At 43.8% G+C, this 13,024-nt stretch overlaps 3 protein-coding genes across 6 annotated transcripts in view; all 3 read left to right on the forward strand.

The window, feature by feature from the left end:
* Positions 1 to 603: 603 nt before the first annotated feature.
* Positions 604 to 5,214, forward strand: LOC117758748 (cell cycle control protein 50A-like). Of its 2 annotated transcripts, none has more exons than XM_034580696.1 (7): positions 604 to 1,095; positions 2,462 to 2,581; positions 2,893 to 3,000; positions 3,202 to 3,289; positions 3,374 to 3,517; positions 4,057 to 4,263; positions 4,512 to 5,214. In XM_034580696.1, the coding sequence occupies exons 1-7, from the start codon at positions 853 to 855 to the stop codon at positions 4,703 to 4,705; spliced, it is 1,104 nt and encodes a 367-aa protein (XP_034436587.1). In that variant the 5' UTR covers positions 604 to 852; the 3' UTR covers positions 4,706 to 5,214. The 2 variants fall into 2 exon arrangements, with proteins under 2 accessions (XP_034436587.1, XP_034436588.1); XM_034580697.1 differs by having other exon boundaries at positions 607 to 1,095; positions 3,205 to 3,289.
* Positions 5,215 to 6,678: 1,464 nt separating this feature from the next.
* Positions 6,679 to 9,343, forward strand: LOC117758772 (cytochrome c oxidase subunit 7A2, mitochondrial). The gene is made up of 4 exons (XM_034580730.1): positions 6,679 to 6,810; positions 7,148 to 7,237; positions 8,171 to 8,255; positions 9,078 to 9,343. The coding sequence occupies exons 1-4, from the start codon at positions 6,793 to 6,795 to the stop codon at positions 9,131 to 9,133; spliced, it is 249 nt and encodes an 82-aa protein (XP_034436621.1). The 5' UTR covers positions 6,679 to 6,792; the 3' UTR covers positions 9,134 to 9,343.
* A 2,424-nt stretch (positions 9,344 to 11,767) lies between these two features.
* The window catches only part of col12a1b (collagen, type XII, alpha 1b), an 84,706-nt gene continuing 83,449 nt past the window's right edge, over positions 11,768 to 13,024 (forward strand). For 2 of the 3 annotated variants that reach the window (XM_034580559.1, XM_034580561.1), the window contains exons 1-2: positions 11,768 to 11,965; positions 12,588 to 12,705. In XM_034580559.1, coding sequence (XP_034436450.1) covers positions 12,624 to 12,705 — 82 coding nt within the window. In that variant the 5' untranslated portion in view covers positions 11,768 to 11,965; positions 12,588 to 12,623. The remainder of the gene's footprint in view (positions 11,966 to 12,587; positions 12,706 to 13,024) is intronic. The other variant, XM_034580560.1, reaches the window with a different exon arrangement.

The raw sequence follows: 13,024 nt of genomic DNA on the forward strand, positions 1-13,024 counted from the left end.
AAACCATTTGGATGTTCTCCCTGGGAACAATGTCGGAGGCTGAACCGGATTATTAAAATCACATCTGAGCCTGGTCGTCCTCTGAGGAAACCGCTTGTTCCGTTTGTTTCCTTGATAACAATACTTGGCAAAAAAAGAAAAGAAACTTCAGAAATATCAACAAACTGGAGGCGAACACTGAAATTATGTTTAATATCAACACCACAAACCAGAGCCCGAGATGTCAAGGGCCCGAGTACAAGGATCCTTGTGAAGCAACTGTTACTGCAAGTCACAGAACCACAAAATAACCACAAAGAGACACACAACGATGACAAAAAGGCACAACACCAGCGCCCACTAACAACAAGTCACTAACAGGACGTTTCCTGTTCTGTGACTTCCTCACATCATTTTAAAAAATCTTTCTCACAAACCTTTTGTACATTTGGAGTTTTCTAAAATGTTGTTCTGGTTGTGTATAGTAAAACACTACATGAGAATCCCAGGGGCCCCTCTGACCCTGAACGATTTAGTCCCACGTGTTAATCTGTCCTTAAACGCCCCACACGCCATGTTAATGGTTCGTAAATAAGTTCCAATATTTCCTGCGTCCCCTGAAGGCAGCAGCACCCGACTCCGTGACGTCACCACGCGTTGCGTCCACTGGACTTCCTGGAGGAGCCGCCGCCGCTAGCTCTGTAGCTAACTGTTTAGCTAGCTCTGTGGCTAGCTCTGTAGCTAGCCCCTCGGTCATCAGACATGGACTCAATCAACAAAGACACGTTTAATTAACAACGCTATCACCGCAGTTAGTGAATCAAAGTCCCTTCGCCAGCGAGTCGGGAGCTAACAGGCTAACAGGCTAACGTCATGATGGCGTCCAGCTACAGCGCTAAAGACGAAGATGGACACATCACCGTGACCGGGCCCGGCGGCGGAGCCCTGCGGAGCAAGAAGCCCGAAAACACCGCGTTCAAACAGCAGCGACTCCCGGCGTGGCAGCCCATCCTCACCGCGGGCACCGTGCTGCCGGCCTTCTTCATCATCGGACTCATCTTCATCCCCATCGGCATCGGCCTGTTCGTCACGTCCAACAACATCAGGGAGTTCGAGGTAACTAACTAACCAATTAACTAACTCACTAACCAACTAACTATAACTCATAACACAACATCAGGGAGTTCGAGGTAACTAACTAACTCACTAACCAACTAACTCACTAACTATAACACAACATCAGGGAGTTCGAGGTAACTAACTAACTCACTAACCAACTAACTCACTAACTATAACTCATAACACAACATCAGGGAGTTCGAGGTAACTAACTAACCAATTAACTAACTCACTAACCAACTAACTATAACTCATAACACAACATCAGGGAGTTCGAGGTAACTAACTAACCAATTAACTATAACACAACATCAGGGAGTTCGAGGTACCGTCACAACAACATGCCAACTAACTAACCAATTAACTAACTCACTAACCAACTAACTATAACTCATAACACAACATCAGGGAGTTCGAGGTAACTAACTAACCAATTAACTAACTCACTAACCAACTAACTATAACTCATAACACAACATCAGGGAGTTCGAGGTAACTAACTAACCAATTAACTAACTCACTAACTAACTAACTATAACTCATAACACAACATCAGGGAGTTCGAGGTACCGTCACAACAACATGCCAACTAACTAACCAATTAACTAACCAACTAACTCACTAACTATAACTCATAACACAACATCAGGGAGTTCGAGGTAGCGTCATAGAAGCATGCCAACTAACTAACCAATTAACTAACTCACTAACCAACTAACTATAACACAACATCAGGGAGTTCGAGATACCGTCATAACAACATGCCAATTAACTAACTAACTAACTATAACTCATAATAACTCAACACCAGGGAGTTCGAGGTACCGTCATAGAAACATGCCAACTAACTAACCAATTAACTAACTAACTAATTCACTAACTAACTATAACTCATAATAACACAACATCAGGGAGTTTGAGGTAACATCATAAAACATGTCAGGACAAGTTGTAGAATAAACTCATGACAACTATAACTAACCAACTATAACTCATAATAACCAACTAACTATAAGTCACTCACTTACTATAACTCATAATAACTAAGCAACTATAACTCATAATAACTAACTAACCAACTATAACTCATAATAACTAACCAACTATAACTCATAATAACTAACTATAACTCATAATAACCAACTAAGTATAACTCACTCACTTACTATAACTCATAATAACTAACTAAAACTCATAAGTCCACCAACGACACATTATCAGCTCTCTCCTCTTTGTCTCTCCTCTCTTCTTTCTGCTGTAAATCCGGTTTTAACTATAACTTTGAAAAGTTCTCCATCTAGTTTACATCTGTGTCCCGTGTCTATACCGAGGCAGCTAACTGGTCTGGGTTCTGCCGTCACAGATTGATTACACAGGAGTGGACGCGTCCAGTCCCTGTTTCAGCTGCTCCCAGAACTTCAGCTGGAACAGCACTCAGCCGTGTACCTGCACGATCCCCTTCTACCTGGACCAGCCGTACGAGGTGAGCCGATCACTCAGGATTCCTCTCGTAGAAATACTCACACACTCAGGATTCCTCTTGTAGAAATACTCACACGCTCAGGAGTCCTCTCGTAGAAATACTCACACACTCAGGAGTCCTCTCGTAGAAATACTCACACACTCAGGAGTCCTCTCGTAGAAATACTCACACGCTCAGGATTCCTCTTGTAGAAATACTCACACACTCAGGAGTCCTCTCGTAGAAATACTCACACACTCAGGATTCCTCTCGTAGAAATACTCACACGCTCCAGACTCCTTTGACTTTAATGCTTTTCTCTTCATCGACAGAATAACGTCTTCATGTATTATGGCCTCTCCAACTTCTACCAAAACCACCGTCGCTACGTCAAGTCCAGAGACGACAGCCAGCTGAACGGACACTTGGGGTCCCTCAAGGTACGACATGTTCCACAGTGACGGAGGCTTTTTAAACCTGCTTCTGTTCATTCAGGGGACAACTTGTCCAAAGAGGCTTTTTAAAGCTCTCAGTGCTGTTTACTGCTAAAGAGCGAGAGGGAATTCATTCCTGCAGCATCGAACCTCCTCCATCTGTTCCACAAACCTGTCCTTTTATCAAAGTCTCCGTCTCGTCCACAGCAGCCCAGTAAGGAGTGTGAGCCATACGCTAAACATGAAAACAAGCCAATAGCACCGTGTGGGGCCATCGCCAACAGCATGTTCAACGGTGAGCCCCTCCCCTTCTCTGTCCACTAAAAACTGTCTTCATCTGCAGATTTATGTCTAATAGTCGTCTTTACGTCTCCTGCAGACACGTTGGAGCTGTTTTACAACGACCCCAACGGCACAAAGGTTCCGATTCCTCTCAGAGCGACAGGAATCGCTTGGTGGACGGACAAACATGTGAAGTTCGGGAACCCCGGAGACAACCTCAACCTGACGGCGGTTTTCCAAGGTATCAGCTCCTCGGTGTCTCAGAGAAGATGAGACTCAACCCTCTCAGTCTTCAGTTGGAGTCAGTGGCTGAGGTTCACCCACAGTGTTGAGAAAGAAACCATCACATTCTTGGTTTTGGTCTTTTTAATGGAATTTGTTAACAATAACAAAAATGTAGAATCCTGCCAGATCTTAAACCGACCCACAGAGATGTCATTCGTCTGGATTTACTCTAACGTTTCACACCATCTCGCCCTCGGTGCCTATAAATAACAAAAACTGAGATGTCAAAACCTGTTTTAAAATGTTTATTTTTCAATGAGTCCTCAGCTTTAGACAGCTTCTCCCAGAAGTAGCAGGAAGTGGGTCTGTAAACACATGTCAGTGTGTATGACGACTAAAACTTAAACAAGTTTTAAAACACAGCTCGACATAAGTGAGGAGACAAAACAGATGACAGGAGAGAAATTTGAGTTCACAAAATATCATCAGGATCGAATCACTGAGCAATAAACAATTATTCTATTTAAACGCTGCTGATGTTTCCTTCTAACTCAGGAACAACGAAGCCGGTAAACTGGCGCAAGCCCGTCTATGAGCTGGACACCGACCAGCTGAACAACGGCTTCATCAACGAGGACTTCATCGTGTGGATGCGGACCGCCGCTCTGCCGACCTTCCGCAAGCTCTACCGCATCATCAACAGGAAGGACAACATGGTTCCCACTCTGCTCCGAGGAAACTACTCTCTGGAGGTCGTCTATAGTATCCTTGATGTGACGCAGCACAAAGCATTTCATGACTCAGCAGGTTTATACAGATATACGCTTAGAGGAAGATCAGCTAAACTTATGAATCCATTATTTATACATTTTCCTCTCGATCTCTAGTTTCACCTCTTCCTTACAGCTGATGTCCATTTGGAGTCAAACAGACAGTCAAGTGCTGTCGCTGTGCTCATTTTAAACTGTGAACACTGTTAAACGTTTCCATCTTTAACCCGATGAACCCAGATTATCCTGTTCGCAGCTTCGAAGGCAGGAAGCGAATGATCCTGAGCACCATCTCCTGGATGGGAGGAAAGAACCCGTTCCTGGGCATCGCCTACATCACCGTGGGCTCCGTCTGCTTCTTCCTGGGCGTCGTTCTGCTCATCATCCACCACAAATACGGGAATCGCAACAACAGCGCTGACATCTCCAACTGAGGCCCCCGCCCCCCCCGCCCCCCCCCCACGCCCCACGCAGCTCATGTGATCATGTGACACGTCCATCCTGGTAAACGTTCATGTGGTGACCAGAATATCAGCAGCTGCAGTCGGCATCTAGTAACTTTCTTTGTCCACTATGTTCCATCGTAAAAAATGAAAATATGTCAACGAGTCACACTATCTGCTGCTTTTAGAGTAAAATATATAAAATGGGATTTCACATTTAGGTTTGTAAAGACTTGAATGAATTCAAGATTAAATAAAACAACTTCATTCGGGATTATTTTGGGATTCGCACGTAAACGGTGGAAAATAGCTGCAGTACTGTGTCGTGTGTTTAGTTGTTATTGAAATGGAGCTTTAACCACCTGAAGAGTTAAACGTCTACAGTTACAATACAAGAGGTCAACATTCTGGGGGAAATGCACCTGTTAGATGAGAAGATGGATATTGAACATGATATTTCATGTACTCAGATTAATGGTTCTGTTACTTTACTGTGTCGCTCGCCCTCGGCTCAACACGAAACACTGACCGGAACAAAAAGTGAGATAGTGCATCTAAAGATTCATTGAAAGATTATTGGAAACAGATTTATGTATTTGCCGGTTTTTTTTTTTTCTTCTGTGATATTAAATTCTTTGGATTTCAGAACAAAGAAGGATAATCAGTAATGAGAATATGTATCTGTTGTCTACAGACGACACAATAAGAGGATTTACATTTAGTATCTGACTATTTCATTCATTTAGACATTTTAAAAGTTGATACTAATTTTGACTTCTTTCAGCCAAAGGACAAATCAAATGTAATATTGTCCCACAAGAATTATATCCTGGCATCAGAGGGCGTCTTATTGACCGGTCGCTATCGTAATGTAAATTCATTTCAAGCCCAAAACGTGTCCTCAAATCTCAGTGAAAAGAAATTCTGCCCATGAACTTTGAGTGTGAAAGTTTTCCGGTAACTTTGCAGACCGTCAGCTCACTGAAGAGCTTGTTGTTGCTTACTCCTGAGCTGCATGCTGGGATGTGACCATCGAGCTGCATGCTGGGATGTGACCATCGAGCTGCATGCTGGGATGTGACCATCGAGCTGCATGCTGGGATGTGACCATCGAGCTGCATGCTGGGATGTGACCATCGAGCTGCATGCTGGGATGTGACCATCGAGCTGGAGCCGCTCGTCTTTGTGCCTCGTTTCATCCGTCGTCCTGCTTCTAAACTAACATTGAGCCTTTGTCCAGTAAACACGTGCTGAGCGAGCCTCGGCCTCGGAGGGAGCTGTTGGGAATCTGGGAGCTGTACTAAAATGTTTTCTTGTTTTTTGTATTTATTTTAAGAATGTGAAGAGATGTTTGCGTTGTGAAGCCAGTACTTGCACGTCAGACCTCAGGGGTTTTGAATCGAAAGTGATTTTAAAGTTTGCTGCCTTGATGCGAGGAACAGAAAAATGCACATGAGCACGCTGTCGTTGCTTCATTCTTCGTCGTTTACACGTAAAACAATAATGCAGCATGAGGAAATACATGTGATTAAATGTTTCGGTGTTGTCACTCAACATTTACACGACAGTCGAGTAGTTTAACAGCTGAATATGAACCAAACACATTAAACCTGTCAAATAGAAGCTGCATGTGAACGTGTGCTGAGTAAAGATGTTTATTTTGTGATTCTGAGACGCACTCGATTTTCTTTTGATACTTCATCTGTTGTGTTGTTGCTCTAAAGGAATAAATTTGTCATATGGATAAAAACAGTTTGCTCTTTCCTTTGTTTTACTCAGATATTCCCTCACTCAAATGTTTGAATAAATTAAATTTGACAAAGATTTGTATTATATATGGTGCATAATATTATATATCATAGGATTATATATATGGAGCATAGGATTTTTTTTGCTGTTAATATATAGGGGAAATTATTAACTTTAATTGAATTGTGTGGTGACTGAGTCCGAGTGCAGTTGGTGTTTCCGCCTGCAGGGGGCAGCAGACGGCACAGCCCGGAAGTCCCCCTGTGCAGAAGAAGACGAGGCGGCAGAAGGCGGAAGTGCAGAGTTCCGGTGTCCTTGCGCGACAGAAGATGTTCAGACACGTTCTTGTGAGTCTGTTTTTAATCTTCACGGTTTCTTCTGTTTCTCTGACTCTGAACCGTCGAGTCTGATTCGTGTTCTGCCGACGAGCGGCGCGGGAGACCAGGCGGTGACGGGCAGCGGCTCCCGGGTTATTAGAGGTCAACGTGGAGGCGTTAGGACACCGCTAGCATTAGCTTAGCTTCAGCTTCTCTCCCGCTACGTAGACGCTTCCTGTCTTTTAGAAACTCTGCTAGTTTCATTAAAGTGTTTCTCCTTGTCCTGCTGACCGAGCTAACCCTGCTGACCGAGCTAACCCTGCTGACCGAGCTAAACGAGCTAACCGTGCTAACTGCTTGTCCCCAGGCTTTGCGGCAGGTGGCCCGGCGGAGCTTCTCCAGCTCCACCCGCCGGGAGATGAAGAACTCGGTCCCCGAGAAGCAGAAGATCTTTCAGGTCAGAGCTCCGTGCAGCACCCCGGTACACGAGCCGGTGACCGGAGGGAAGAGACAGAGAATAACGAGTCTTAACTTCCACCTTCAAACCTCAGATACACGAGCAGAACAAGCCCTGAGGGTCATTAGCATCATAATCATAATCATAATCATAATGTGAGTTTAGTGTAACCAGCTCAGTCTGTGGTTCAGCACTGACCTCAGTTAATAACTTTATTTTACAGCACTCACAGAACCAAGGTTACAAAGTGCTCGGCTGAAAATGAATAAACTAAAATATAGGATATTAAATTCTAATTCAGTTTTAAGACCGAATCAAACGACCTGATAAATGTTGGCTCAGTATTTAGAACATTACTTTAAACTTGAAGTTATGTATCTGTCCAGCCGATGTGATCCTCTCGCATATCTGTGTTTAATATGACATCATATTAAACCTGTGTTGAACTGTATAGAGGTTGATTGTATTATAGTGTGTGTGGTGACAGGCTGATTATCCTGACTGCTCAACAAGTCCAAACAGCAGCACAGATTCATAACATCTGGAATCTGGTGTAACCTCCAGGTATAACCCATTCAAACCTGCTGTGGCTCAACGCTCTGCTACGTTATATTGAAACTTTGTCTTGGTTTGTGTATTTCATGTGTTGAGTGGCACCAGCTGCATTAAGAACCACAATAAAAGACATAAGACTTTAAAGACACGATGAATAATAAAGTGAGAATTTTAAAACAGCAGAAGACGAAACGTTTCGTGACCTTTTCACTTGAACAAGGTCACGGAGCAAATTGAGAAAAAGAAAATCAGGTCAAACATAAAACAGTGAATTTGATGTTGGGTTCGGTCTTTTTCCAGTTTTATAACCTGATATTCACGGTGCTGTAATGTCAGCTGTTGCTCCTCTAAAGTTTCTGTCCTGTGTCTCTCCTGCAGGAGGACAACGGGCTGCCGGTTCATCTGAAAGGAGGCACCAGTGACGCTCTGCTGTACAGAGCAACGATGACACTCACTGTGTTGGGTGAGAAGAACTTCTTTCTATCTGATTTTAGATGTTTCACCACATGAGCAAGAAGCAGCTAGAATAACATTAAAAATCACTTTTCATCCAACAACAGAAACGCTGACATCAGAGCAGTTTCAGTGTCATTTACCTGAATCACTGTTTTCATTTCACAATCGCTGTGTCAGAGCAGAGTTCGGTTTCACGATGATCGGAGAAATGTCTTGGTTTTAAAACACATCATGTCCGTCAACCTGCTTCCATTGTGTTTCTGTCTGTCGCGCTGGCTTTGGTGCCGGAAGACGACGTCTCTGCTCTCAATCCTGACGTCAAAGCTTTAAATTATTCATCACCCATCAGAGCAGGCGTCAGAATACAGCAGCAGATATGATGTATAATATTATATTTATATAAGCTGCTGCAAAAAGTTGGACACGTGGGTCGTGATTTAGACAAAGTTCAGCTTCTATCTGCTCCGTCACTGGAACATCAGAGAAAACCTGTGACTCGACAAAGACGACGAGGAAACTGTCTGATGAATCTAAACATCCTGTCTGGTGAATCCTGTGTCCCTGTGGTAACTGTCCATTTATCTAATATATTTAGAAAACCCTCGTTATTATCACGTCAGTTTGATGACTCATCTGATCAGGAAGCTCGCTGTAGTTTTTAACTTCCTCTCTGTGTCTGTACGTTTTGACGGAGCACAGTGATCTGTCCCTCGACGACAGAAGGCCGGCTGTCGTCATGACTACACTGTGTTTCCTCTGCTGGGAAACGCGTGTTTGACTTGAGAATTTAAAACGTCACGTCTTTCTAACCGACCTCGTTTTCTTTCAGGAACTGGGTTTGTCCTGTACGAGCTGTGGAAGGCAGCCGTCCCTCAGAAGAAGTAGTGACTCCACTGTCTTAAGAACCGGCCTGTCGCTCTATATTGTATTTAAAAATGTAAAAACAACAAATGCAAAGATGCTCCTCCTCATGTGTGGGGCCACACGTTTCCAGATGTGGTGGGATATTGTTTCATGTTCATGGGATCAATATTTATTTCTTGTACTCTATCTCTGATGACTTGTGGATCAATAAAAAAATTCTCATGACCAAAACTGGATTATGTCTCTTTAATTTGATTTAATTTTAAATGTGGTGAAATTCACGTGTAAAAATGGTTAATAGTCATGAAATATGTGGCCGTTCTTGTAGAAATGATTTTTGTGTGTAAAGAATTATGAATCTGTCTCATCCTTTTCTGTTTAATCCGATTGTAAATGTGTGAAAGAACACTGATCAAATGTGTGTAGAAACAACTTAGATTTTACAAGTGTACTGATATTTATTCAGAAAAAACTGCAAAATACAAACGTGAATATCTCAACACACAAACAAATCCTGGTCAACTTTCCACTGGGACCGTTTCTCCAGTAGAAAGTTCTGCTAGAGAAAACTTAACTAATGTGAATGAACTATGAATATTGTACGGATCCTTTAAGTTTCTGAGGGATTCGTGAGAGTGTGTAAATAAAAGTCCCACAGAGGCTTCAGGTTCCTGTCCTCAGCAGGTTTTATTCAAACCACTTTCTGTTGTAGAGAAAAGTTCAGATGAAAAGTCTCTGCTGTGTTTTTCTGTGTGAATGTTCAAGTCTTAGTCACTGGAGGGCGACGTTTACAAAGAAACCAGCCCCTCGGCGTCGGCCCTGAATTCTCCAGAGTGCCCAAGCATCTGAAACACGTCCGGATGTTAACACATGAAATTACATCCTGTCATTAGTTCTGCTGCTCAGAACCAAACACATTTAGATGTAGTCAGATTCCTCCTGTTAATCTTCTCCCTGGTGTGTTGGGTGGGTTCTGGTTCAGGGTGTGTTGGGTGGGTTCTGGGTCAGGGTGTGTTGGGTGGGTTCTGGTTCAGGGTGTGTTGGGTGGGTTCTGGTTCAGGGTGTGTTGGGTGGGTTCTGGTTCAGGGTGTGTTGGGTGGGTTCTGGTTCAGAGTGTGTTGGGTGGGTTCTGGTTCAGGGTGTGTTGGGTGGGTTCTGGGTCAGGGTGTGTTGGGTGGGTTCTGGTTCAGGGTGTGAGAGGAGAAACCCTCAGGCCGGTTCTTCTCTCAGTTCAGATCATTTAACTCTTAAAAGTAACCAGATGATCCGCAGCTTCTCGTTCACGCTGAGAAATGAAACCCGACACAGACCCAGGACTGGGGAAGAAAACAGGCCTCTGATTGGACGGTTCCCAAACCTGCCAAACAAAACACTAAATATTAAATGGATGATTTTGTGTAGTTACGTAAAATGTATTTGATAACAGCAGGTCTTTTAAAAAGCACCAGGGGGCGCCAAGTGCTCTGAGAATGTTCCTATTCATGCTTTTCTAAAAATGCTGGTTTTAAGTTTGCGAAGAGTTGAATTATGTAGCTATGGCAACAAATTTTGAATCATGACCAACAACATGTTTGGTGGACGACTCGGAATTTTGTGGGATTTTGAAAAATGTAAACCAAAGTTGGATTTATCAAAGAGCTGATCTTTGTTGGTGAGCCACTAAAGATTCGACCTTTTGTTTGTGTGGTGGTTTATCAGGTTTGGAGACAAATTGTGGGATAAATGTTTGGATGACGTAGAAATGTACGATTACGCTGTAATGCTTTAGAACAATAAGAAGTTTGTCTAACACAAGTCGAGAGTTTGTGAAGAGAAGACATCTGATCGTCATGAGAACATCACAGTGGATTTAGAAATGATTATGCACTTGTAACTTCATACAAGAAATATTTGGGTGGATGAAAGTTCCAGAAACATGTAAACGCCACCAGATATAAGATTCCAACCACCCACACGTTTACTTTGAGGAATCCGGGCATGTGGGGGAGCGTAGGACCTCTGATGATGTAATGTTTGATGGATGTGGGATGTTGGTTCAAACATTAGAGAAGCTGGAGACTGGAAAAAGTGGAAAATGTTAAATAAATGTTGAGGTTGTGATGACAAGATCGGCAAATTTACACTGTGTACAAAAAGATAGATTATTGGGATCCTTAACCCGATTATTATGGGTTATGGTTATTTTTAGTTCCTGTCTGAATGAACTCTGTGATTTGAATACGTGATTATAATTAACTGGTGTCTTGTCCACTTTCATGAAAGGACCCCAGAACCCTCAGGTCCGCCCCTGGAAACTGGAGGATGCATGAAAAGGGGAAAGACTGACTTGAGGTTAACTTTCCTCGACTGTGTAATATTTTCCCGTTGATTCACAGAATGAAAAAGGGGTAAAAAGCTCAGACAGTTTCCCTCCAGTCGTCCCCCTCTTCCCGAAAAGCAGACCTGCGCTGCTGGCTCTTTGCGGCCGAGACGCAGAGAAGTTCCTCCATCACCGGAAAGGAATGTAGAAAAGTATGTAGCCTAAAAGTTTCCGAGTGTTGTGTGTGTGTGCGTGCACCTCCCTGTGTGTGTGTGTGTCTCCCTGCTCTTCTCAGACGTGGTTACACATCCTTTTCTCTGGCTGGATGTCGTCAGAGCTGGGAGCTGCCCCCCCTGTTAAGAAGCGGATTGTGTGGACGGAGCTTCCCACTTGGAAAGAGACTCACCGACGCGTCTGGGCACCAGAACCCCGCAGAGCTGCCTGACTTCCCCACCGGACCACCTCTCCCTCTGGCTGGGGTCTGCTGCAGAGATCTAATCTGTCTGTCCTCGCCTTTTAGAACCGAACCAAAGAATTCCTCCAGTCTCCTCTAGGTCAGTGATGCTTGGTTTTCTGCAGTTTTGAGAGAATTATTTGAGCTCCAGACGCAGTTAGTGAGTTTAATTAATTAGAGGGATAGTTTCTGTTGTCTTAATTATCTCAGTCGTCCCAGTAAAGCACATTTTATTCGGAATATTCCCAGAGACGTGTGGACTATTTCTTGCTTTGCGCTGCGTAATTGCGCACAGTGCCAGAGGTGGATGCTCGTGCATGTCGAGCTGTGGAAAGACTTTGTGAATCTCTTCAGGGGAAACATTAGATTCTGGATTGGACCTTTGTCAGTGTCATTTGAATCCAACGCAGAGAGAAGGCACATCTGTCTGCAGCGGGGTTTCCATTCACTTTACGCGGATTGATCGGTTGTTGGTTGTGTGCGTTGTTAAGTTTTGGATTTTTTGACTTTCATCCATGTTAAATCTATAATGTATTTCTTTTTTTTGCAGCAGTTTTAGAATTGTGGGAATATGTATTTTTAGCCACGTTGTCTGGTCCCTGTGACGTTAGATCAGTGAAGGAGCCTCGGGGTCCCCCCCCCCCCCAGGTTTGTGTAGAGTCCCCGTGGAGCCCCGGTGCCGGTGCCGGTCTCACTCTCTCTCCCCTTCGTTCCTCTCGCAGCCTCATCCATGCGCTGCTGAGCCAGAGGAGCTGAAGATGAAGAGCAGGTTGTCTCTGGCGGTGGCGGCCGTCCTGCTGCTGCTGCTGTCCTCCTCCTCCTCCCAGGCCCAGGACACAGGTAAAGCCTCACCCTCCTCTTCCTCACTGTGATCCAACACATCTGACCTCTGCTCCTCTCACCGCTTCTCTCTGTCTGCAACGTGTAGCTGCACATTTAGCCCGAATAAAAGAAATCACATAGCAAACGTGTGTGTTGGTGAATTGATTTGTTTTAACTGATTTTTGTCTTTTCAGCCTCAGTTTAACTTTTGATTTATTCCAGTTTCCAGCAGGAATTCACAGGATTTCTTCGTGTCTGACCCAGTATCATTTTCTATATAAACAGCATGAATGCAACTTGCTCACGGTGGTGATGTAGCTGAGGTTTAATGAAGTTT

Source organism: Hippoglossus hippoglossus, chromosome 24 (assembly GCF_009819705.1).
Source record: "Hippoglossus hippoglossus isolate fHipHip1 chromosome 24, fHipHip1.pri, whole genome shotgun sequence".
NCBI lineage: Eukaryota > Metazoa > Chordata > Actinopteri > Pleuronectiformes > Pleuronectidae > Hippoglossus > Hippoglossus hippoglossus.

Bases quoted from the DNA above. Each gene is read 5' to 3' on its own strand.
- LOC117758748 (XM_034580696.1), top strand. From the start codon at position 853: ATGATGGCGTCCAGCTACAGCGCTAAAGACGAAGATGGACACATCACC. The intron at 2,582-2,892 runs GTGAGCCGATCA...CTTCATCGACAG, and splicing joins ACCTGGACCAGCCGTACGAG to AATAACGTCTTCATGTATTA. The intron at 3,290-3,373 runs GTGAGCCCCTCC...CGTCTCCTGCAG, and splicing joins CGCCAACAGCATGTTCAACG to ACACGTTGGAGCTGTTTTAC.
- LOC117758772 (XM_034580730.1), top strand. The intron at 7,238-8,170 runs GTCAGAGCTCCG...TCTCTCCTGCAG, and splicing joins AGAAGCAGAAGATCTTTCAG to GAGGACAACGGGCTGCCGGT. The intron at 8,256-9,077 runs GTGAGAAGAACT...GTTTTCTTTCAG, and splicing joins GATGACACTCACTGTGTTGG to GAACTGGGTTTGTCCTGTAC.